At 54.8% G+C, this 20,807-nt stretch overlaps 3 protein-coding genes across 4 annotated transcripts; 1 reads left to right on the top strand and 2 right to left on the bottom strand.

Moving 5' to 3' along the window:
* The first annotated feature begins 166 nt into the window (after positions 1 to 166).
* On the top strand, positions 167 to 1,292 carry COA3 (cytochrome c oxidase assembly factor 3). Its single transcript, XM_024553532.4, has 2 exons — positions 167 to 419; positions 746 to 1,292. Exons 1-2 carry the CDS (start codon positions 206 to 208, stop codon positions 850 to 852), a joined length of 321 nt encoding a protein of 106 aa, XP_024409300.1. The 5' UTR covers positions 167 to 205; the 3' UTR covers positions 853 to 1,292.
* A 566-nt stretch (positions 1,293 to 1,858) lies between these two features.
* Positions 1,859 to 14,674, bottom strand: WNK4 (WNK lysine deficient protein kinase 4). Of its 2 annotated transcripts, XM_024553531.4 has the most exons (19): positions 13,914 to 14,673; positions 12,385 to 12,557; positions 11,080 to 11,300; positions 10,635 to 10,792; positions 10,037 to 10,125; positions 9,740 to 9,956; positions 7,875 to 8,139; positions 7,535 to 7,656; positions 7,250 to 7,308; positions 7,031 to 7,148; positions 6,689 to 6,805; positions 4,846 to 4,983; positions 4,256 to 4,310; positions 3,554 to 4,158; positions 3,413 to 3,473; positions 2,894 to 3,302; positions 2,608 to 2,807; positions 2,344 to 2,441; positions 1,859 to 2,217 (listed from the first exon to the last, which is right to left on the bottom strand). In XM_024553531.4, the coding sequence occupies exons 1-19, from the start codon at positions 14,526 to 14,528 to the stop codon at positions 2,215 to 2,217; spliced, it is 3,723 nt and encodes a 1,240-aa protein (XP_024409299.2). In that variant the 5' UTR covers positions 14,529 to 14,673; the 3' UTR covers positions 1,859 to 2,214. The 2 variants fall into 2 exon arrangements, with proteins under 2 accessions (XP_024409299.2, XP_045045896.2); XM_045189961.3 differs by lacking the exon at positions 2,344 to 2,441 and having other exon boundaries at positions 13,914 to 14,674.
* A 933-nt stretch (positions 14,675 to 15,607) lies between these two features.
* Positions 15,608 to 20,528, bottom strand: VPS25 (vacuolar protein sorting 25 homolog). The gene is made up of 6 exons (XM_024553530.3): positions 20,416 to 20,528; positions 20,057 to 20,202; positions 19,137 to 19,190; positions 18,681 to 18,769; positions 17,818 to 17,893; positions 15,608 to 16,226 (listed from the first exon to the last, which is right to left on the bottom strand). The coding sequence occupies exons 1-6, from the start codon at positions 20,466 to 20,468 to the stop codon at positions 16,114 to 16,116; spliced, it is 531 nt and encodes a 176-aa protein (XP_024409298.1). The 5' UTR covers positions 20,469 to 20,528; the 3' UTR covers positions 15,608 to 16,113.
* Positions 20,529 to 20,807: the final 279 nt, after the last annotated feature.

Here is a 20,807-nt window from a genome sequence, read left to right as displayed (position 1 = left end):
CGGCCGCGGACCCCTCAGCCAATCAGAAAGCACGGCCTCTTCCCGTCTGCCCCGCCCACCCCTTAAGGCCAGGAGCCGCGCTCGGTTGGTTAAAAAAACAAAAACAAAAACGCGGACTACATCTCCCAGCGACCCCTGCGGCGGCCAAAGACCGCTATTCCCAGCAAACTCCACGCCCCCCGACTGCGAAGAAAGGAGCGGCAATATGGCGGCCTCCGGAGCTGGTGACCCTCTCGATGCTAAGAGTGGACAGGCCCCTCTGGCCCAGCGCATCGACCCGACTCGAGATAAGCTGACTCCCGCGCAGCTGCAGTTCATGCGGCAGGTGCAGTTCACCCAGTGGCAGAAGACGCTGCCACAGCGGCGGACCCGGAACATCGTGACCGGCCTGGGCATCGGGGCCGTGGTGTTAGCTATTTGTATCCGTCTGTACTGTGGATTCAGAGAGACCACATAGGGGGGCAAGAGGAGGGGAGCAGAGGTGTGTAGGAGGGCACTGTGGGGGTGGTAGAAAGACCCTGAGCTGTAAAAACCTAACGCTGAGTCAAACACTTAATGCACATTATCTTGTGATTTTAATATGATTCGTTAATAATAACGGAGTCGGGGTAGGGCTCGGAAGACCAGAGGGCAGAAGAATAAATCACTGATTTGGGAGCGTGAGAGATTAACAAGTGTGGTGGGAGCAAGCCTGGGAAAAGGGATTGTGCGTATTTTAAGCGGTTTCCCTAACCCACCTCCGCAGACGGTTACACATTCTACTCAGTGTCCCAGGAGCATTTCCTAGATGAGCTGGAGGATGAGGTCAAAGCTGCTCAAGCCCGAGCTAGGCAAAGGGCATCTGGACCCTGATCCGGATGGGCATCGCACATCTCCAGCCCGCTGGAGCCCCTTCACGTGACAGATGATGCCCCATGACCTTGTCGAAGTTGAAGCCTGCTCACAGCATTGCTGGCTACCTTACTTTGGACGATGATTCAGCTCAAGAAGCTATGGATTTATTTGTGCATTTGGCCGTTGTCAAGGGAACATTGCCCACCTCACACTCACTGTGTGCGGCAGCTGAGCCCTTGTAGTTTGTTTTTTTCTTTTTTGGAAGGTATCCAACCTTGGCTTTTCCCAGGCTTTCTGACATGGTGGTTTATCCCCCTCACCTCCCAGGGGCAGGGGGCTGGGAGGAAGGAGGACAGAGGTGGGCTGTTTCCGGAGTGGGTGTGGTAACTCTGTGCAGTATTGAACGTGTGAGGAAAGAGGGGGTTGGGTTGCAAATAAACTGAGTCATCTCTCTTGGAGTCAGGTGAGTGCGTTGGGGCTGACACTTCATGCTAAAAAGCTCCACAGGCCGCAGCCGCAGCAGTGGCATTGCCCCAGGGAGCCATCAATGTTTAACTAGAATTACTTTTTCCGTGAGATCTTTCCACCTGATTTAAGGGAGAGCTCATGGTGGGTCACTGGGCTCTTTGAGACTGAACCACATCTTGGGGGGAGGGGAGAGAAAGGTCACTCGTTGTCCTCTGCCCTCAAGAACAACACACTGTTCCAACTTTACTGCCTTTTCCCCACCCCTCGAGAGAAAGGTCGATGAAGGGTGAGGGACAAGCAGCTTTCGTTTTTTTTTTAATTTCCATTGGGGCCTGCCTGGGTAGACCTAAGGTGGGATCTGGATGGGATCTCAGCTTGGGGATGTGGATCGTTAACCGTGTAGTTTCCTCATGAACTGCTAGCAGGAAACCTGAAGGCTGGGCAGTTTCTACCCCTGCCTTCTATTGGGAGAGGAGGGTCCCTTCTAAGTCCTCCCCTTCCTTATTCCACATGCCCCCAGTTCTTAGAGCCTGTGACAGATACAAATTTAGAGGCATGGTTTCCAGCATTTTTATTGGCTGCTGCTAATTCTGATGTGAGAACACTCCGTCCGCTTGCCCAGCTGGGAGTGTGCCCTCTGGAAGCCTCTGCACTTGGGTGGGATTGCTTAGTGGTTGACTCTTGGCTGGGGAGGATGGTAGGCTGCAGAATGTGTACCTCTACACACAGCAAATAGTTCTCACACGTTTGGCTCTTCCCTATAATGGAACAGCACTCTCCCTGCCCCTTTGTCCTTCTACTCCCTCAGTGCCGAGGTCTTCCTCGCAGAGTTGTGTTGGCCAGCAGACTCTGAGAGCACAAGCTCCACGGTGGGTCCTGGTGGAGGGGAGACACATGGCTTCTGTTCTGAATTCACTGGAGGGGGGAAAAAAAACAAAACTGAAGAAACCGCTGGGGTGGGAGGAGGGTGAAGCTGCAGCCAGTTACCTTTCCCTGGGCTCGCCCTCCCTTGGGCCTGCCCTCCCTTGGGCCTGCCCTCACCATCCTGCCAACATCCCCGGCGAATGTCACCCCCTTGCTTGCCCGCTGCTCCTGGGAGCCGGTGCTGCTGCCACTCAGGGAGTTCCTTCGTATGATGCCTGGGTGCAGGATGGGGAGGGAGAGCACTGAGTGAGGGAAGGGGCCATGGGGAAAGGGGGGCTAGTGCCCCCCAAAGCAAGGGCAGACACCCAGGGCCTGGAAGAAAGCTGTATCACTAGGGAAGGGGACTTGGGGAAGATGGGAGCCTGGCAACTGCAGTCTCACCAGGGCCTGGAGGCTCGGAGCGCTGCAGGCTGTTGCGTCGGGAGGTGGGGAAGCTGCCCTTGGAGAGGCGGCGCTGGCGGCTGGACAACATAGCAGCAGGGGCCAGGATACCCGGCGGGGGCTGCTTCCCAAGCCTGCTGTACAAGTCCTCAATTTCCTTTTTCTGCAGTGTCTGTAGTGCCTCCACCTCTGACAAGTGCCTAAGGATGCACCAGGAACATAAGAGGGTGAGCTACACACTGCTCTCCCAAGCCCACTTATTGTCGTCCATCCTCCCCAGACTCACTTCTGCCGAAGACTCTGCAGCTCAGCCCAGAATTCCTCATCCTCCCCACTGCTCTCTGACTCCTCACTGCTCAGACACAGGCTGCTATAGGAGTAGTTCATCCACACTGGGCTGGGATGGCTCAGGGGTGGGGGGCTGTCCCCGACTTGGGGTTCCTTCCCACTGTCCCTTTCCTCCTCAACTCCAGTCCCCAAGCCCTCGGCTGCACGGTCACTCTCGGCCAGAGCCTCCCTGGCCTCTGGCCCGCCTCCGGCACTATCCTCTGTGTCTGAGCTTTCTGAGGACAGCTGAGGGGTTGGAGGCTTCAGGGAACCAGAGAGAGTTGGGGATGTTGGTTGCAGGGGAAGAGGCTCAGCTGGTTCCTTGGATGAAGTCACTTGGAAACGCCCAACAAGCTGGGGCTTTCCCTCTGTAGAGAAATAAGGAGGGAGTCATGGAAGGAGGGAGAGAAATCAGTGGCAGTACTTAAAGTGTATTGAGGATAATGGAAAGGGGAAGGTCAGTGGTTAGAGGCCTCACCTTCAGAGATGGGCGCCAGTCTGGCTTCACCCAGGAGTGGCCACGCAGGATTTGGGGGGGCCTACAAAGTGGTGGGTCCATCAGGAGAGAAGTGGTCCAAGATGGAGCCCCCTTAATCATCCCTCTCGGTTTCCTACTCACCTCACTCTCCAACTCAGCTGACAAAGGTGAAGGCCTCGCCTGGCCACAAGGAGCAAGGGGAGAGGAAGGGGACAGGCTCGGTAAGGGACCAGGATGGGCTGGAGGAGACTGGGAAAGGAGCCCAGGTGAGGGGGACAGCAGGGACTGGGCCACAGTCATCACAGCCAGTGAGAAGGCACTAGCCAGAGAGAGGAGAGGAGCCGCTGTGGTGGGGGGGAGGGGAGAAGCAGAGGAACATGGAGGAAAGGGATGAGGCATGAGAGAGACCAAGGCACAACTGGGAGAGAAGGTAGGTGGAGAACTAGAAAGGACAGAACTCTGTGGAAACTGAGAGGAGGGGATTGGAAACTGAGATGCACTGGGAGAGAATGGAAGTGGAGAGCTGGGGGTGTGTGGAGAGAGACTTGAGACCTGGGAAGAAACTGGGGAGAATGGGGAGGGGCTCGGATGACATGGGGGAGAAGTGGTGGGGAAGATGGGACTTGGGAAAACAGGGGTCCCGGGAGAAAATAGGTTTCCAGGAGACAAGGGGGTTCCAGGAGAAGATGGGGAGGTGGAGAAGGCTGCCCAGCTGCTATGCTCCGGGGAGGTACTGCTCTGGAGCTCTGTTGGGGAGGAGGGTGTGTTGAATTCCAGTCCTCCATTTTCTGTGCCTTTCCCGGGAGCAACCCAAGGGCTGGGAAGAGTAGGGACAGTACATACCACCGGATGGGTTGGGGAGGGGGCCTGGGAGGGCAGGCAACGGTACTGGCTCCTCCTGGGAGAGAGAAGGCCCACAGTCACAGTGGGGAAGAGCCTGGTCTTAGATGAAGGTTTCAGACTGGGGTTCTTAAGCTAGAACTCACAGACCTCTAGGAGTCCACAGATGCACTTCAGGAATTCAAAAATGTATTGCTGAGATATTTAGAGGTAAAGGGGCATAATGTCTGCAACTTAACTGGTTCAGGGGAAAAAAGTGAACACACGAGTAGAGGGGGAAAAGAGAAAGAAAGCTAATGTGGCAAAACAATTGGCAAGTGTAGGCTAAGAGTATCATGGAGTTCTTTGTACAATTCTTGCAACTTCTTTCTGTACAACTGACATTACTTTGAAATAATGCATTAAAAGAAAAGTATGCATTGAACACATTTTTCTAGAACAAGGGTCCATGGCTTTCATCAGAGGCTAACAGCCACCGCTTTAGGTTCCCAGAGATGAAGAGAAGTTAGATCCAAGGCGACTGGTGAGGCAGAGAGTAATGAAGCCTGGAGCAGAGAGTCCATTTGCCCCTGGAGGTGTCCTAGGGGTCTGACCTGAGGGCCCAGGGGGTCTTCAGCAGCCTCCACAGGGCCAGTATCTCTCTTCAACAGGCTCTCCACTCGCTGGATAATCTCCCGAATCCGGCTCAAGAATCCGGCTCGCTCCGAAGGCAGAATGAACTCATTATACACCTGGTGAAGGTCAGCAGGAAGGGGGAGGGAGGGTTCAGTTAACCACTCATCTCTGTGCCCCTTCACCTCCCCTTGATGGGAAGTGATAAGCTGGCGTGCCAGGTGACATTTTGTCTTTGTCCTGGACATGAGGTGAATGACACGATAGAAAGTTTTTCAGAAGAGAGCACCTGAAGCCTGAGGTTTCTCCCATTCCTCGTCCTCCTTCACCCCAGAGGCTGACATCCACCGCCCTCGCTCCACTGAAACTTCTCCCACGGAGACCTTCTCCTGACGAAAGCCCACAGTGTGATCTTGCCTTAGGCCTGTGCCACCCTATACCACCTCCTTGAAACTCTGTCCTCGCTCAGTTTTTACTAACATCTTTCAGGCTCCTCTTACCTCTCAGGCTCCACGTCTGTGTCCTTTGAGGTGTCCACTGAGACACACTCTTGGTCTTCTATGCCTCTGGTTTTGCAGGCCCATCTCCCTTCACTCAGTTCCATACTGACAATCCAACTCTCTCTCTAGCCCTGCCTGACCACATCCTGCTTCTAGGAAGAATCTTATCTTGACTGTCCATCATTCAGGCTCATCATAACCCCTAAAAAGGCCCACCTTCATGTTCAACTTCTCCTCTCCTTTGATGGTCTACTCCCAATAGTTCCTCCAAACTAAAAGTCACCCTTGATATCCTCTCCCCCTAACACCCTTTCATATCAACTCAGCAAATATTTATTGAACATCTACACTGTGTATTGTACTCTGTCAAAAAATAACTGTATTACAGAGTAATTTACTTTTCCGATACCTGCTTTGACCTCCCACATAATCTATTCTTTCTAGTCCACACCTGGCTTTTTGTACCCACCTGCCAACTGGATTCCCTGCCCCCGGCCCACTCGCCACTCGTACATCCCAAGGCAGATTGGTTTTCTTAAAACCCATCTTACCATATTACACTCTGCCTAACTTTTTTTTTAAGAAACTGGATTTTTAAAAATGTACTGATTTTTAGAGAGAGAGGGAAGGAAAGAGAGAAACATCGATTTGTTGTTCCACCCAAGTATTCATTGGTTGACTCTTATATGTGCCCTGACCAGGGACTGATCCCACACCTTTGGTGTATCCGTCGATGCTCTAACCAACTGAGCTACCCAGCCAGGACCACTCTGCCTAACTCTTAAGACTCTATAATCCAGGCCCACTCTACATGCCCAACCTTGCTTCCAGAAGGGGTCCTGTTGGAACCCTTAATTCCAGTGGTCTCCTCATGAAGCCCTCCCATCACCATATTCCAAGTCACTCCCTACTTCTGTGCCTTTGCTTATGCTGAACCCCTACTAGACACGCCCTTCCCGCCCTTCACTACCATTCTTACTCAGACTTTGCCGCAGTCCTACTTCTTCCCCCTTGTTCCCCCATCCTTTACTTACAGCCACAGTATCATGTGTCTGGCACGTACTTCACTGTAGCACTTGCGTGTGCTCTGTGTTGGTCTCAAATTGCTCCAGCTGAGGATCCCAACCTCAGTGGATAAATACATCTCCTCCAAAACAGAGAGATTTCTTCAGCGACATTGTGCTGAGTGCCACGCAGTGCTTTAAAAACCCTTGCGGCTGAATGGTGGGAAGTGGGGAGGGAGGCGGTTCCACACCAGGGAACTTCAGGAGGAACACTCTTGTCCCAGACCCAAAGATTCAGTCCTCATCTTTCTCCCCCTCACCATGGCAGCTGCAATCTCTTCTGGGCTGTCCCCGTCCAGGTCAAATCGGAAGGTCACCATCTTGCTGTTGTGCGTCTGTAGCTGGCACTCAACCACTCTGTCATTCTGGTCTGAGACCTTCAGATTTAAATTCAGCAAAAGGGAGGACGTCAAGCTCTCTGTCCTCATCATGTATCCCCACTCCAACCAAACCTCGCTCCCAAAGTCTGGTGTTAAAACTAGCTGCCACTTGGGTAGCAGTCACACACCGCTACTCCCCTTTTCTGGCTGACATCCACATCCCCCTGACAGTTCCCTCCTGTCCCTGAAGGCGGTCCCCTATCTCTTGTGCCTCTTCCTTACACTAGTGACCCGAAGTCGGGATCGAGGTCTGCGCCGGAGATTTCTCCCTAGGGGTCTCCTCATCCGTCCCATCCCTTCACCCACATCGCTAAGGCCCGATGCTGCATCTGAGGCATAGCTACAAAAGGAAAAGGAGAGAGAAGGAGTGTCAGAGGGGACACCAAGACCCTACAGCCCCATATGTCTCACCCTGGCACCCCAACTCATACCAGAACTTACCTGTCTCCAGGGGAAAAGTCACTGCCAGGGCCAGAACGTGGAATAGATAGGGCAAAAGCCTGTAATAGGATGTGGGTGCTTGAGATCAGGGAAAGATCCCTGTTGCGATGCAGGGAGGTGGTTTCAAGGATGCTGAGGTACTAGGGAGATGGAATTAAGGAAGACGAGGACAAGAGTGGTGGATTTCCAGGGACGTGGGGCCAAGTCATGAGGTTTGATTTCACAAGGAGGGAGATAGGTCATGGGCTTGGAATGGCTGGGCACCCCCCATGTGACCCCTCTCACCGAGGACAGGCGGAGATGGGACTCAGCAGGGCTGGATGGCACCCCCCGAAGGGGCCGAAGGGCAGGGTCGGAGGCATCCAGGAGGCCGGAGGAGCTGAGGTAGCCATCAGTCTCGCAATCCGCTGGTGGGGTAGGGGATCACAAAAGGGCAAATAAAGGAGAGTGGCAGCCGAGCAGGGGGGCCGCCTGAGCAAGGAGGAGCCTGGCATTGTCCAGAAGGAACTCAGTGGCTAGATGTGGAAGGCAGGGTAAGCGACAGTGCTTCTGGGGTGAACTTATGGGGGGGTGGGCAGAGGCCAAGGGTTCTGGGACCTAGGCTCCAAGGTCAGAGGTGACTTACAGGTGGTAGATGAGTAGCTGGCATGGCGGAAGAGAAATGGCTGGTGCTGGTCTGCCTCTGGCTCTTCAGGCTCAGGTGGGAAGGAACTGGGGAGCCCAGGAGTCATGGGGACAGTTGGCGGTGGGGGTTCTGGCTCAGGGGGGAGGGCCTCCAACTCCCTAGCTTTGCGCAGCTTCTCACGCTTTCGTTGGATGGCGGCCACCCGTTCACGTACAGCACGGGCCACTGGCTGGTAATCAGCTTCGCAGACCAAGCCCAGGGCTACCTGGGATAGAGGGTGAGGAACATAGTTTGGGACACCCTCTCAAAGACCCATCCGAACACTTTCTTGGGGCCTTGAGGATATAGGAAGAAGGGAATCGACATTTGGTTGGCTACTATACCCATTAACTGGCACCTCTTTACATTATCACCATTAACCTCCCAATAACCTCCTGGGAGAGGTCTTATCAACCCCATTTTAGAAATAAGTGACCGGTTCATGGTTATGCAGTAAGTCATTGCTCTCATTTCGGGGGGTGGGGTGGAACATTTGGCAATATTTGGAGACTTTTGGTCATAACTGCAGTTAGGTGCTACTGGCATGTAGTAAGCAGAAGCCAGGGATTCTTCGCAACACCCTACAATGCACAGGACAGTCCCCCAAACAAAGATGTCCGTAGTGTCAAGGTCAAGAACCCCTGTAAGTAATGGATCAGGGTTTCATCTCAGGTCAGTGTTATGGAGACCTGCTCCTGCGCCACATTTCAAGCCTTTTCTCAGGTTCTTGACCCAGACCCATAATAGATGATTCCCCACCCTTTTTTCATCCTTTCTTCTATTGAAAGTCTTATACTCTCTCCCTTCCCCCCCAGGCCTTCCTGAACCGGCTCCCCAAGCCTCTTCCCCCACATCTTCTACCTCCTTCATATATATCTGTCTGTCTGTCTGTCTGCTGGACGGCCAGCTTCCGTTTGTCATCTCTTTATTCATTTCAACAAGATTCGCTGGGTACGTAAAGAGGCAGGGCAGGCTGATCTGACTTAAAGGTTGAACAACCTGTATTCAGATCCAGCTCTGCCACTTACTTGCTTGACACCCTGGGCAAGATATTCAGCCTTTCTGACTCATCAATAAATCAGGATAAAATCATTCCTGGGGTGGAGGGGTGGGAACAACGGTCAAATGCACGTGGATGTGCCTGACGCCACGTACACATACATGTGAGCTCTTAAGGAGCTCCTACCATGGGTCAAGCACTGTCAGGGACGGGAAAATCAAGAAAACACAGCCTCTGCCCTCAAGGAGCTTACAGTCTAGTAGAGGGGAAGGGCAAATACATTCCGGTGGAAAACAAAACCTGGGGGGTCCTGTAACTGAGGGCCTGCTGCAGTGAAAAGCCGCCTTTCATTTTGACTCTAGAGGGACAGGCTTCCTGAAGTTGATGATTCTGAGCATGGAGGAAGAAAGAGGAGAGAGAGAGAGAGAGAGAGAGAGAGAGGGAGAGAGAGAGGGAGTGCGCGTGATGGGAGGATACGAAAAAAAAAAAAAAGTATGTCGATAAATTGGAGAGAAAGGCATTCAAGAAACATCATCAGCTCAGCAGGAAGTAAAGCAGGGAGGTTGGAGGACTCAGGGCCTGTCCTGGAAAAGAAAATCTTCACGTGTTGGACACAGGATGTGTGGGGGGGGGGGTTAAAAAGGAAGCCGCCCCCCCCCAAAAAAAAAAGAAGAAGAAAAGAAAATGGAACAGAAAAGGAAAAAGAAAAGAAAAAAAAGAGGCAGGGGACACTGAAAAGAGTGGGCTGGGCCCCTTTCCCCCCGCCCCACGCCCCACCCGGGGGCCCCTCACACGCCCACTGCAGGGCAGTCTGTCCTCCGCTCACCATCTCCTGCGCCACCTCCTCAGCAGCGTCACGGCCCAGCTGGAACAGGAACTCGATGGCCTGGTTGTCCCGTGGGCGCCCCCCGCGTCGCGCATCCTCCATGCGTAACCAGAGCTTGAGGTCAGGCTTCTCACCGTCGTCCTCCTCCGCCAGCTCCACGTGAACACCTCGCTCCTCGCGGAAGAACGCGTGAGCCACAAGGTCCTGGATGGTGAACCTGAGGGCGGAGCAGCAGTGAGCCGAGCCCGAAGCTGCCCATCTCTGCAGCCCACCCCCACCGGGCTCCCTGCACCCCACCTCTCATTCTTGTCCGTGCGGATGCAGCCTTCGATGATCTCCTTCACCTCCGGTATCTTCACCTTGTAGAAGCTGTTGGGCTTTGTGCCCTAGGGAAGGGGTTTCAATAGCTCGGCCCTCTGTGCCCCAGTTCTCGGCTTGACATGCCTCCCAGCCCCCAAGGCAGCAACACTTGCAGAAGCACCTCCACTTCCCGCGGGAGCTTTGATTTCGAATCCCAATTCCCCCTCCTCCCCGGCTCGCATCGACAGAATGACCTTAAACAAACCTGCCTCTAAGTCAGGTTTGGTTTTTTTTTTTCATTTGTAACACCCCACGGGGCCGCTGAAAGGATCCGATGAGAGATTGAAAGTGGAATCGGAGGGAGCGCTACACGCACATCATTAATCTAAATAGTTTGTAGCGGAGGGGTGTGTGTGTGTGTGTATGTGTGTGTGTGTGTGTGTCTGTCTGTCTGTCTGTCTACTACCCTTCAGAGTCGACCAGGGCATCTTTGTGTCTAGCCTGTTTTCCTTAAGGGAAAGGGCCTTGACCGCAGGCGGGTTGGGACAGGAAGGTGGGAGGGCACCTGGAGTTCCTCCTCCCCCGCCCCTCTCACCGAGGTGACCTTGCGATAGATCTGCGCGGCATTCTGGCACTCTGAGTACGGGTACTCGGAGGTAGCCATCTCCAGCATGCACATGCCAAACGCGTACACGTCCACGGCCTCATCATACTTTTCCTCGTACATCTCTGGGGCCATGAACTCCGGGGTCCCTGTAGGGTTCACAGCAGGCCTTGGGCTGCAGGGTCTCTGTTCTGGCTTGTCCCTCCCCCCCTTGGGTGTACAAAGGCTAGGCAGCCCTCCGTTCTGGAGTGCAAGTGGTCGGCCCTTCCCCACCTCGGTAGCATGGAGAGGGGATGCCATAGGTCTCCCCATTTCCCCATGGTCTTCTAATTCCGTGGAAATCAAAGGACCTTGCTGGGGGATAGGAAGACCCCAGGCTCTCTTCTGATTGGGGGGGGGAGGTAAGAATGGCAAGGACCCTCCTGGTGGGACTCACCGATGACGCTCTTGGCGAAGGAGGCGCGCTTGAGCGTGGCCAGGCCCAGGTCCCCGATCTTGACGGAGCCAGTAGGGCCGGTGATAAAGACGTTGTCACACTTGAGATCTCGGTGAAGGATGGGGGGTACCCGGGAGTGTAGGAAATGAAGACCCCGCAGGATTTGTCGGCTCCAGCGCTGAAGGACTCGGGGCTTCATCTCCCGGAATCGCCTCAGGTATCTGGGGAGGGCGCACAGCCAGGGTTGCGGCAGGGAAGGGACCCTCAACCAGGAAATCCCCCCTAGCCCCACCCGCAGCATCGCCTATGCATCTTTTGCCGGCATTCTAGCCTAGGTCTGCACCGGGATGCAGGGAGAAACTGAGTCAGGAGGTGTGGTGGGTCAACAGGAAGTTATAGGGCTGAGGTCCAGATGCTGTGGAAGCATGGGAAGGGATGATTAACTGCCCCAGCGAGGGGGAGGGCTCTCGGCTCCACAGAGGAAATAGCTTTTGTGTTCCATCATGAAGGATGAGTAGGAGTTCAAGGGTGAGATGGGGAAGGAATGGAGATTTTCCAGGCAGAGGGGACACAGTGCTCAAAGGCATGGAGACAGACAACAAGCCAGAGAACGGTGGGAGGAGGTGCTGGGAATTCGGTTCGTCTGGAATTTGGGATGAAGTTGAGGCTGGACCCTAAGGACTGTGAGCAGCTTAGGAAGTGTGACTTTATCCCAAGGGCTGTGGGAGACCTGGAAGGGTTAAGAACGGGAGTGATAAGGGAAGATTTGCAATGCAGAGATAACCCTAGACTGCAGGAAGACTGGGCAGCTTGGAGAGGAGAGGGACAGAGTGGGGGAAGACCTTTTGGGGGGTGGGGGCCACAGGTCTCCAGACCGGTGAGGTAGATGGCGGTGAGGTGGGGGTGTCACTGGGGCTGTGAAAGCCGAGTGAAGAGATATAAGAAAGGACTTGGAAATAGACTGATGGGGGAAGTGGGTGCACAGTGGACAGAGAGTAGGCTCTGGGCAAGACCCTGCCTCCAGACTCTGTCCCCCAGTCTGAATCCGAAGCTACTGGCCCAAACTTAAAGCGTATGAGGCTCAGTGCCCTTGGGTCTGGGAAGGAAAAGCCCAAATTTTGGCTGCAGTGCTGAGTGGACCTTGCCCTTCACCAAGGCAGGGGACACAGGAGGGGTGGGTGAGAGACAGTGAGCCTGGTACTGAACCTGGGTGTAGAGTTCGAAGGGCCTGAGAGGGGTGGCAGAAGCAGTGGGGCCTCCCACCACAAACTCCCACCAACCACTCCCACCAGGCGCAGGGCTCACGTCTTGAGCGTGCCGGAGGTCATGAGTTCGGTGACCAGCACGATGCAAACTTGGCCCCTCAGCACTGACTTCCACGAGTCATAGAAGCGGACGATGTTGGGGTGCTGCAGCCCCTTGAGCATCTCCACCTCCTCTGAGAATCGCTGCCGCTCAGCTCGAGACAGTTTCCGAGTCTGTGGGGTGGGGGATAGGGGTCAATGTCAAGTCAGGCCCAGGACCCCAAGGAGAGGGGAGGGATAGGGCACAGGGAAGCAGGAGGGTTGAAGCTGTGGGATGGGGCTGGGCCAGTGGGGTCGCTTGCCTAACCAGCTGTAGACCCGGAATTCCAGGTCCAGTCCCCTCAAGATGCTCCAGTGACAAGCCCATCCTGGGCCTGGGGCCCACCCCCTGGACCCCCCGCTGGACACAAGCGTCTTTATGCGGTAAGGTCCAGGAGCCTTGAGCTCAATAGCGCCTTTGTGGCCGCCCGGCCAGGCCGTGGGGCGGGAGAGGGCGCCCAGGGGTTGGCAGCGGGCTGGCAGCAGGCAGGCAGCGGGCAGACGGCCGGCAGAGAATTGGGACTGGCAAGAGAGTTAGCCCCAGAAACTGAGAACTGCTAGAACCAGACAGGAGGTGGAGGGCTGCAGAGGGAGGTACAAAGAGAGGAAGGATCAAGAACCAGATGCCAGACCACCCCCTGTCCCTTGGCTGTCCCGTCCCTGTCTCATCTCCCTCCCTCACACCCCCATCCCAGTTTGGCTACCTCTCCTAGCCTGGCCTAGAGCCTGGGGTGCGGCACTGGCAGGAGCAAGGGGCAAGCTCAGAGCCAGGCTCCGGAGGAGACCCTTCCCCCAGGCTCTGTTCCCAGGCCTGCATCTGAAGCTGCTGGCCCAAACTGAAAGCCCATGGGGCTCAGCGCCTTTGGGTCTGGGAAGGGAGAGCCCAGGTGGGCAGTGGGATGAGGAGCAGGGCTGGATCCTGGCCAGGGCCTCGGAGCTCCTTGTCGTCCCCAACCCCCAACAGTGGAGAAGTCTAGAAGTCTAACTGCTCCAGAAGGGGCCTGGGAGGGCCCCATCCTGCCAAAACAGCCATAATCTTCTGGAAGTGGAGAGAACCCTGCCCCACCTCCTGGATACCATCATCCCAGCCTCCTGCAAAAATCCAGGCCGAGGGAACAGGAGGACCATGCTGAGGGTCTCAAGACTTAGGAGAAGAGAGGGACCACTCTGGGAAGGCAGTGGGGCCAGCCGCTTTCTCATACCTGAACTGGCTCACTGCACAGTTTCCCATCCTACCTTCTACTTTTCAGGGCTGAGTATGAGAATGCACAAACCCAGAAGGGAGCCACCATACACCACCTGCCTCAGTTTCTCTTTCTGTACCCCAGAATCAGCCAGATCCACAGATCATCTGAGCAAGTGGGAGCAGGAGTCTCTGGATCTTCGATGGAAAAATACATGCCTCTCCTGTTGCTATCCCCTGGCTCTCCCACCCCAAGGCCTTCAAAGGGTCCCATCCCAAGGTGCCACCGAGGGGGCACCCAGCCGCACCTGCAGCTCACACCAGGCCACCTCCACTGTGGTGTCGGTGTCTAGTCCTCGATACACCGTCTTGAACGAGCCACGTCCAATCTCTATGTCAAACTTGAGGTATCGGCCGTCCGGCGACGTTGCCACAGCCTGGGTCTCCATGTCCTCCTTTTCCTCCTGCTCCCGCCGCCGCTCCTGGGCCAAGGCTTCAGGGACCCTCGGTGGTTCCCGGGACCCCGGGCTTCCTGCAGAGCACGCGAGCTCCGGACGCGCAGAGTCTGCAGCCTTCACTGGGGCACTCCCAGCCCACGGGCCCTCGGGGGGCTCTTCGGAGCTAGGAGGTGGGCTCCTTGTGGGATCTGGCCCAGCATAGTCCGGAGGATCGGGGGACTCCAGAACGGGTGAGGTTGGCTGGGACCAAGAGCTCAGCAGCCCCAAGTCGACTGAGCTTCGGCGGCTGAGACGGGAAGAACGCGGCCGGGCTTCAGCTTTCCCGGAGAAGCGGCGCGCCCGGCGAGGAAGGGACCCGAGGCGGGGAGGCCCAGTGGCAGCGAGAGGGGGCGGGAGCTTCAGGGCCAGGTCAGCCTCAGCCTGGGACATGGGGACGGAGGTCTCTGGGGCCGGGGGTGCCAGCATGAAGAAGGGTCAGACGCCGCAGGGTAGAAAGCCAGGCAGCTGGAGAGGAGGTGGCCTGACAGGCGGACTGGCTGGGTGCGCAGCACTGGGGACGAGCTGCTGGGGCCCTAGCCCCCAACTCGCCAGACCTGGAGCCCCGCCCCCAGCCCCGCCCCCTCCGAGCAGGAACGGTGTGGATTCTGGTGCACAGCCCTTCACCTCGTACTCAGCTCCGCCCCCTCCCCTCCCTGTGCACCCGCCTTCGGGCTCATTCCTAGGAGCTGGTGCGAGGCCGTGAGGTGTCCTCCAGCACTGTAGGAGTGCACGAACCTGTTTGGGGCGGGGGCACAATGCTGGAAAAGGAAAGCAAACGTGACCTCGGCTTTCCGGCCCCAGAAAGGGTAGCTAGGGGGAGGGTACCACTCGCCTGCATGCCCCAGATAAGATAGCGCCACCCCTCCTGGCCGTCCACTGTAGCACTAGGCTGACAATACAGAGGTCCATGGAAAGGTTTGGCTTTCTCCAACGCCATCATCCCAGGCTGCACAGGGATGGGTGTGTGCACCCTAGGGTGAGCCCCACCCCCCACACCAAGGACCCGGTCACCCATCCCTTCCCCCTCCCTACTTTGACCACAGCTTGGCCCTGATTAGAGTGGCTGTTTTTGCCATGTAGGCTCTCCTTCCTCCCCCTTCTGTTTGCCAAAGTTTCCAATAAACCGAAGTCCACGTCCGGTTTACTCCCCCTCAGCTCTCCTTGGCCTCAACTACTTCACCCAGACCAGATGGATGGCGGGAGGGGCTTCTGAGTAGTCCAGGACTTCGGTGGGGGAGGTGAGGCAAGGGGAAGCCATTAAGTTACTCTGGTTCAGACACAGAAAGCAGTCTGTCCCCAGGCTGTGTTCCATCAGCACTCCCTCCCACAGCCCACCCAGCAGATGTAAAACCACAGGCTCACTGGAGCCAGCCAGCACCGGAGGACCTTTCCACTTACACAGGCCGTAAGCCTCTCTGCCCTCTTCTAAGCAGGGATTTGCTCAAGGGGTAACAGTTCACAGACCTCCCCATGCCCATTCCAGTAGTAACATCAGAGGCAGGCAGTGGGGTTGAGCTTTTTAATATCATAAATCACTGTCTGGCCCCGCCTCTCACTGCCCCGCTCCTTCTTGGGCCTCCTATCTTTGAACTGCCTGGAAGGCTGCCTGCAGCCAGGGCTTCCACCGTCCACTGGAAAGGATCCAGCACCAGCCTGAGAGGGGAGGCAACAGCAGCGAAAGAGGTGGGAGGGGGGAGAGACAGAAGCTTGTATAGGCATGTGTGTACTTACATATGTGAACACATGTAAAGTGCTGGGTTTACAGACCCTGGCTCAGGGACAATCTAGGACAGGAGGTAGGGCAATGAGAAGCACATCTTTTCTCGGTGGCGCCTCAGCCTCTCTCTATCCCAGGGACAGACACATGGGGTAAGTGGGAAACCCATCCCTGGACTGAAGCCCTTTTGAGTCTGGTGGAGTCACAGATCCAGTCTGTGGGGACACTGGGTCTGTCTCCTTTTGAAAGCCCTGGAAGGGTGGGAGGTAAGGCGTGATGGGAAGCAGGTCTCTGCTAGAAGAACTTGACGCCTCGGCCATCGCTGATGGTGATGATCTCCGCCTTGTGCTCTTGCTGTAGGGCCTGCAGAGCCCGCAGTAGGGTTGCTTCATCCAGCCCATGGAACTCTGGACAGGGAGACAGGGGCGGTCACGGACACTCAGCTCCTTGGGGCGCAAGGCCTCTGAGGACAGCAATCCAGCTGGAAGCTGAGACCTTATGAGGCCAGGATACACACGTGCCCGCAATGCTGCTGCAGCAGCTGAACCCACCCTTCCTGGGCACTCCTTAAGAGTGAGGATGGAAGGCCCTGGCCAGGGAGCTCAGCTGGTTACAGTGCCATCCTGATACACCAAGGTTGTGGGTTCAATCTCCAGTCAGGGCACATGCCAGAAGCAACCAATGAATGTCTAAATAAGTGGAACAACAAATTAATGTTTCTCTCTCTCTCCCTGCCTTCCTCTTTCTCTCTCTAAAATAAGTTAAAAAAAAAAAAAGAGAGAGAGAGTAAGGGGTGGAAGAAAGCTTTAGTGAGTATAAAATGAGTATTCACACTTCCCCCCCTTCTTGATTCTTCTGTCAGACTCAGCCCCCGTGTACACCCCAACTCACATCCGATGCCCAAGAATGGCACCACCTGCTTGCAGGCCGAGGGGGGCCTTGGCAATCAAGCCTAGGGAGGTCGAGGCCCTTTTTACTGGACACTGATGCGAGCGGCACACCTGTATCCATCACGAGGACCTGTCCTAACACAAAGAACTATAGCCATACATCTGGCCAGGAGACTGTTAGGGTCCAGCACAGATACCTGCCCTTTCCTAGTTAAAAGGAACCAGGCTGGGAGCCAAGGGCCAGCTGAGTGTCTGGAGATAAGGCAATATACTGCAGGGGGATGAGAGAGGCAGGAGGCAAGCCCTAACAGGCTTGTGTATCTCATCCCCTGTGGGGGCCCAGCTCAGGAAGCTTGCTTTCTGAGAAGGCCTCCAGCTTTGCCCAGCCTGGGTGGTGGGCTGGGCAAGGTTGCCGCACTGAAGTCATAGGTGATGGTGGGCGTAGCAAGCAGAAGCCTGCAGAGCTGGAGGGAAGAGCCAAGAGCTGTAAACTCTGTGGGGGCAGTCAAGTCCTGGCAGAAAGGGGAGGCACCCCCCTCTCCCCAGCAAAGACTGGAAACTTTAGTGATCCTGGATGTCAGAATATGAAGGCAGAAATAAAAGAGCTAAGAGAATATTTACACTACATAAAATCAAACAGTATGCAAATCACTGCCTGGCCAGAAAACAAAGTATTTAAAAGGACTGAGGGTGTTGGCCTAATCCCTTCAGTTCATGCCCACAAACCTTAAGCCCTGCATGAGAATAAAGGGTGAAAGAAAGCCTGAGCCAGCAAGAAGTGAGATTTCAGGCTTAATCTCCTGCCCTGGCTCCTCTTTTGGTGTCTACAGTCCTAATTCTTAACTTTTCATGGGTCACAGATGCCCTTGGAAATCTGACACATACTCTATCCCTAGAAAAATACACATACACCCCACAGACAAAAATTGGAGTATTCTTTGTATGTGAATTCAGGTGGTTTATGAAAATAATGGACATGGGTTGAGAACCCTTGAATTATGTAATATTTGGAATTCAGAGCCAGTAAAATGGGAAGTCTGAATGTCAGTTAAACAAGGACTGGAGAGAGGATTCGGACGATAAAACTTGGGGAATGGAAAGGCATTACCCTCATTCTCCGTGTCTTCCCCACTGGTCAGTTCATACAGGGTGAACACAGAGTTGTTCTGGCCACTCCTGGAAACCTATGGACACAGAAAACAGGGACTGAACAAGGATCAGGAGTCTCCTGGGAGAACTGGCCAGCTCCACCTCTCTGACCCAGGAATGGTACCTAGTCCCAAACCAGGGCTGTCACCTCTGCAGCGAAGTGGCTGAAACCCACAAACCCTGCAGGAGCTATATTTATATGTGTACACACACATTCGGAACCACGAAACCGCAGGCCCTCACGTGTCTGAGAGTGACCTCTCATTCTGGTTGTTTTCCTGTTCAAAAATGGGTCGTGTGTGTTTGTTATATTTGGGTTGTTGATGCTTCTTCCCCTTTCTCTCTTGGGAATGTTTAGAGCTGGTGGTGGCTAGGAATTTAGGGGACAGTGTCTCTCCCCACACCCACAACAGTTCAGAAGGTCGAATTCATATTGTGGACAGCCCTGTACGGGTAGGAGGGGGAGGGGCCCCATTTTTTGGTTGTTGTTGTTTTTTCCTTCCTTTCCCCATTTATCTTCTGTGGCCAGAGGCTCCAGCCAACAATAGTACTCGTAGTTCCCAGTACTGCATTCTCCAAACATGGCCTCATGTAGCCTCTGGTCTCCCAACAGGCAAAGAAAGGGGGCTTCTGTGCAGCCATGGAAATTAGGTCACTGAAAGAATCTTGCCTGGAATACCTACACTTCCTCTGTCTGGCCCCCCCCCCCCCCCCCCCCCGACCTCCCTACTTTGCTCGACCTGGATCTGGGAATACCAGGTATGGGCTGAGCAGGATACAGTTCTTTGCCATGCATTCTCTACTGCAGCAGAGTAGTCTCACCCACTGATAGATGAGTTTCCCCCACTCTTCTGGTCTCCGCCACATGATCAGGAAGCTAGACTTGTTCTTATCCAACCACTCGAGGTTCCCTGCAAAACAGATACTTATGAAAGCACCGTGTTCTAAGAAGGGACACATGGACAAAAACCAAGGTGGAACAGAGTAGAAGAGACTCAGCTTTCAGAAGGAGAAATTAGAAATTTGTTTTGCTATTGCTGCCTGCAAGGCACCCATTCCCCTTCTACATCTCCTTAGGCTTAGGTCACACAAGGAGAGATTTTAACTTTGTACACCGATGGGAGAAAGGACCTGGGGAATTGGGCTACCTACTGTACAGAGGACTCTGGGCTTCAAGCCAGGGGAGAGAGAAAAGTTATTAAAAGACACTTGCGTTAATCTGCCCTCAGGAAAACCCAACTAGGAGGGAAAATAAGGAATCTGGGGAATTGAACCCACCTTTTTTCCTCAGTTCCTCTAATACAATCTGGATTGATTCCACAGGGAGCTTGCCTGGTTTAAGGTTAAAGGAATGGCATTAATGGAATTGGGTGGGATAAAAATTCGCAGAGCCAAGGTTGGAGGCAGAGGAGGGACTGAGCGAAAAAGAAAGAGAGAAAGGACTCATGAACACAGACAACAGTGTGGTGACTGTGGAAAAGGCGGGTGGCAGGTAGAGGTGGAAAAGGGCACAGGCGGGTTAATGGTAATGGATAAAATACAAAAAAAAAGGAATCGCAGAGTCAGTCTCATGCTGAGAACCACCTGCCCCCTCCCTCTCCCTCCCACGTACATTTATGTGCAATTCCCTGTGGGCTATACACTGGCATTTTCTGGATATTGGGGGGAAGACGGTAAAGAGCAATCAACCCAATTAAAAAGAAGAGCTTTACAAAATGAAAGGTACTATGCTTTCTCGCCCTCTGCCCTCTCTCCTTCCTGCACAGATATTTTAGGTATGAGTCAGTCAGCTAAAACAAACGACCCTTACTTCCTGGGAGGAGGAGAGCAGGTGGAGAAAATGACTACAGGTAGTACCTGAGATCAAGCCTCACAATGACCAGCACTGGGAATTCAGAGTCAAAGGGGCTCAGGTTGAAAAGCTTGGGACTCGGCTTCAGGTCGGAGGCTCTAAGACCTGGATGACACCTGGGTAGCCATCATTGCCCAGGACAAGAGGGCTTGGTGCTGCATTTGGGTTTGCGGGTGGGGGGGTAAAATGGATGCCAGCGCCATACACCTGCTCCTTCGCAAGACCGGTTTGGATGGGAATGTAACTACTGTGGGTGAAGGGGAGGGGGTGGTGTGTGAAGTCTGGGCATGTGGCAAAGTGTGGAAGTGCATGTGTGGGGGCTGTGGACGAGCCTGAGGGAGGATACGCTGTAGCTTCACGTTGTTGAAGAGCGGGCTCTCCTGAGCTTCCATCACCGTCATGCTGGACTGTTTGTGCAGGCGGCAGAAGGACAGGACCAGCGAGCACCAGGCGGCCAGCTGCTTCTGCCGAGTGTCCACGTTCGGCTGTAACCTGTCGGGTGAAGGAGGTGGGTTGCAGAATTACAAGGAGTGAGAGGGCGAGAGGAAGCACTTGCCGGAGGCTTGTTTGGGGGAGAAAACGAGGGGCTGAGAGTGGTGGCGACCGGGTCCTTTCTCCCCCTCCCCATGTGAAAGATCAGGGCTGAACCCGGGGTCCGAGGAGGAAAGGGAGGCACAGCGGGGCTTCTCGGGGACTAAGCCTCACGTAAAGAAGGGCGGGAAGCGATACTGCCACGGCCACTCGAAACTCATCGCCATCGTAGTAGCCCAGGAAACACGGAACCTCCGGGCAAAGGACTTCCGGTCTCCGCATCCGCACGTCCGGGCAGAAAGCGCAGCAGAAAGGTTCCGTACCCTTCTCTGGAGAAGGTGGGACCAACTTAGAGGAGAGGTTCTGCCTTTTCAGCCAGCCCCTTGCCACTAGCCTATAAATCCTTACCGTTTAGAGCGGAAAGGGCCCTGTGAAGTCTGAGTCAACCCCAGAGAAGAGCAGTGAGTGACTCCTTCGCAGCCGCAGTTTGTTAATAGAGCTGCAAGTAGATCCCCAGGTCTCCAGACCCCAGCCTAGGTTTGTGTCCATTATGCTGGACTTCTTTC

This window comes from Desmodus rotundus, chromosome 9 (genome assembly GCF_022682495.2).
Source record: "Desmodus rotundus isolate HL8 chromosome 9, HLdesRot8A.1, whole genome shotgun sequence".
NCBI lineage: Eukaryota > Metazoa > Chordata > Mammalia > Chiroptera > Phyllostomidae > Desmodus > Desmodus rotundus.
This window is presented reverse-complemented; position numbering and strand designations above follow the sequence as displayed.

What these genes read in the sequence shown, in the direction of transcription:
- COA3 (XM_024553532.4), top strand. Translation starts at nt 206, where the DNA reads ATGGCGGCCTCCGGAGCTGGTGACCCTCTCGATGCTAAGAGTGGACAG. An exon ending in GGCCGTGGTGTTAGCTATTT is followed by an intron (nt 420 to 745) that starts GTATCCGTCTGT and finishes CCACCTCCGCAG; the next exon opens with ACGGTTACACATTCTACTCA.
- WNK4 (XM_045189961.3), bottom strand. Translation starts at nt 14,528, where the DNA reads ATGCTGGCACCCCCGGCCCCAGAGACCTCCGTCCCCATGTCCCAGGCT. An exon ending in ACCTCCGGCACGCTCAAGAC is followed by an intron (nt 11,301 to 12,384) that starts GTGAGCCCTGCG and finishes CGCCCTCCCCAG; the next exon opens with ATACCTGAGGCGATTCCGGG. An exon ending in CTGCAGAGTCTTCGGCAGAA is followed by an intron (nt 2,808 to 2,893) that starts GTGAGTCTGGGG and finishes GTGCATCCTTAG; the next exon opens with GCACTTGTCAGAGGTGGAGG.
- VPS25 (XM_024553530.3), bottom strand. Translation starts at nt 20,468, where the DNA reads ATGGCGATGAGTTTCGAGTGGCCGTGGCAGTATCGCTTCCCGCCCTTC. An exon ending in GGAAACTCATCTATCAGTGG is followed by an intron (nt 17,894 to 18,680) that starts GTGAGACTACTC and finishes CTGTGTCCATAG; the next exon opens with GTTTCCAGGAGTGGCCAGAA. An exon ending in GGAAGACACGGAGAATGAGG is followed by an intron (nt 16,227 to 17,817) that starts GTAATGCCTTTC and finishes CTCCCTGTCCAG; the next exon opens with AGTTCCATGGGCTGGATGAA.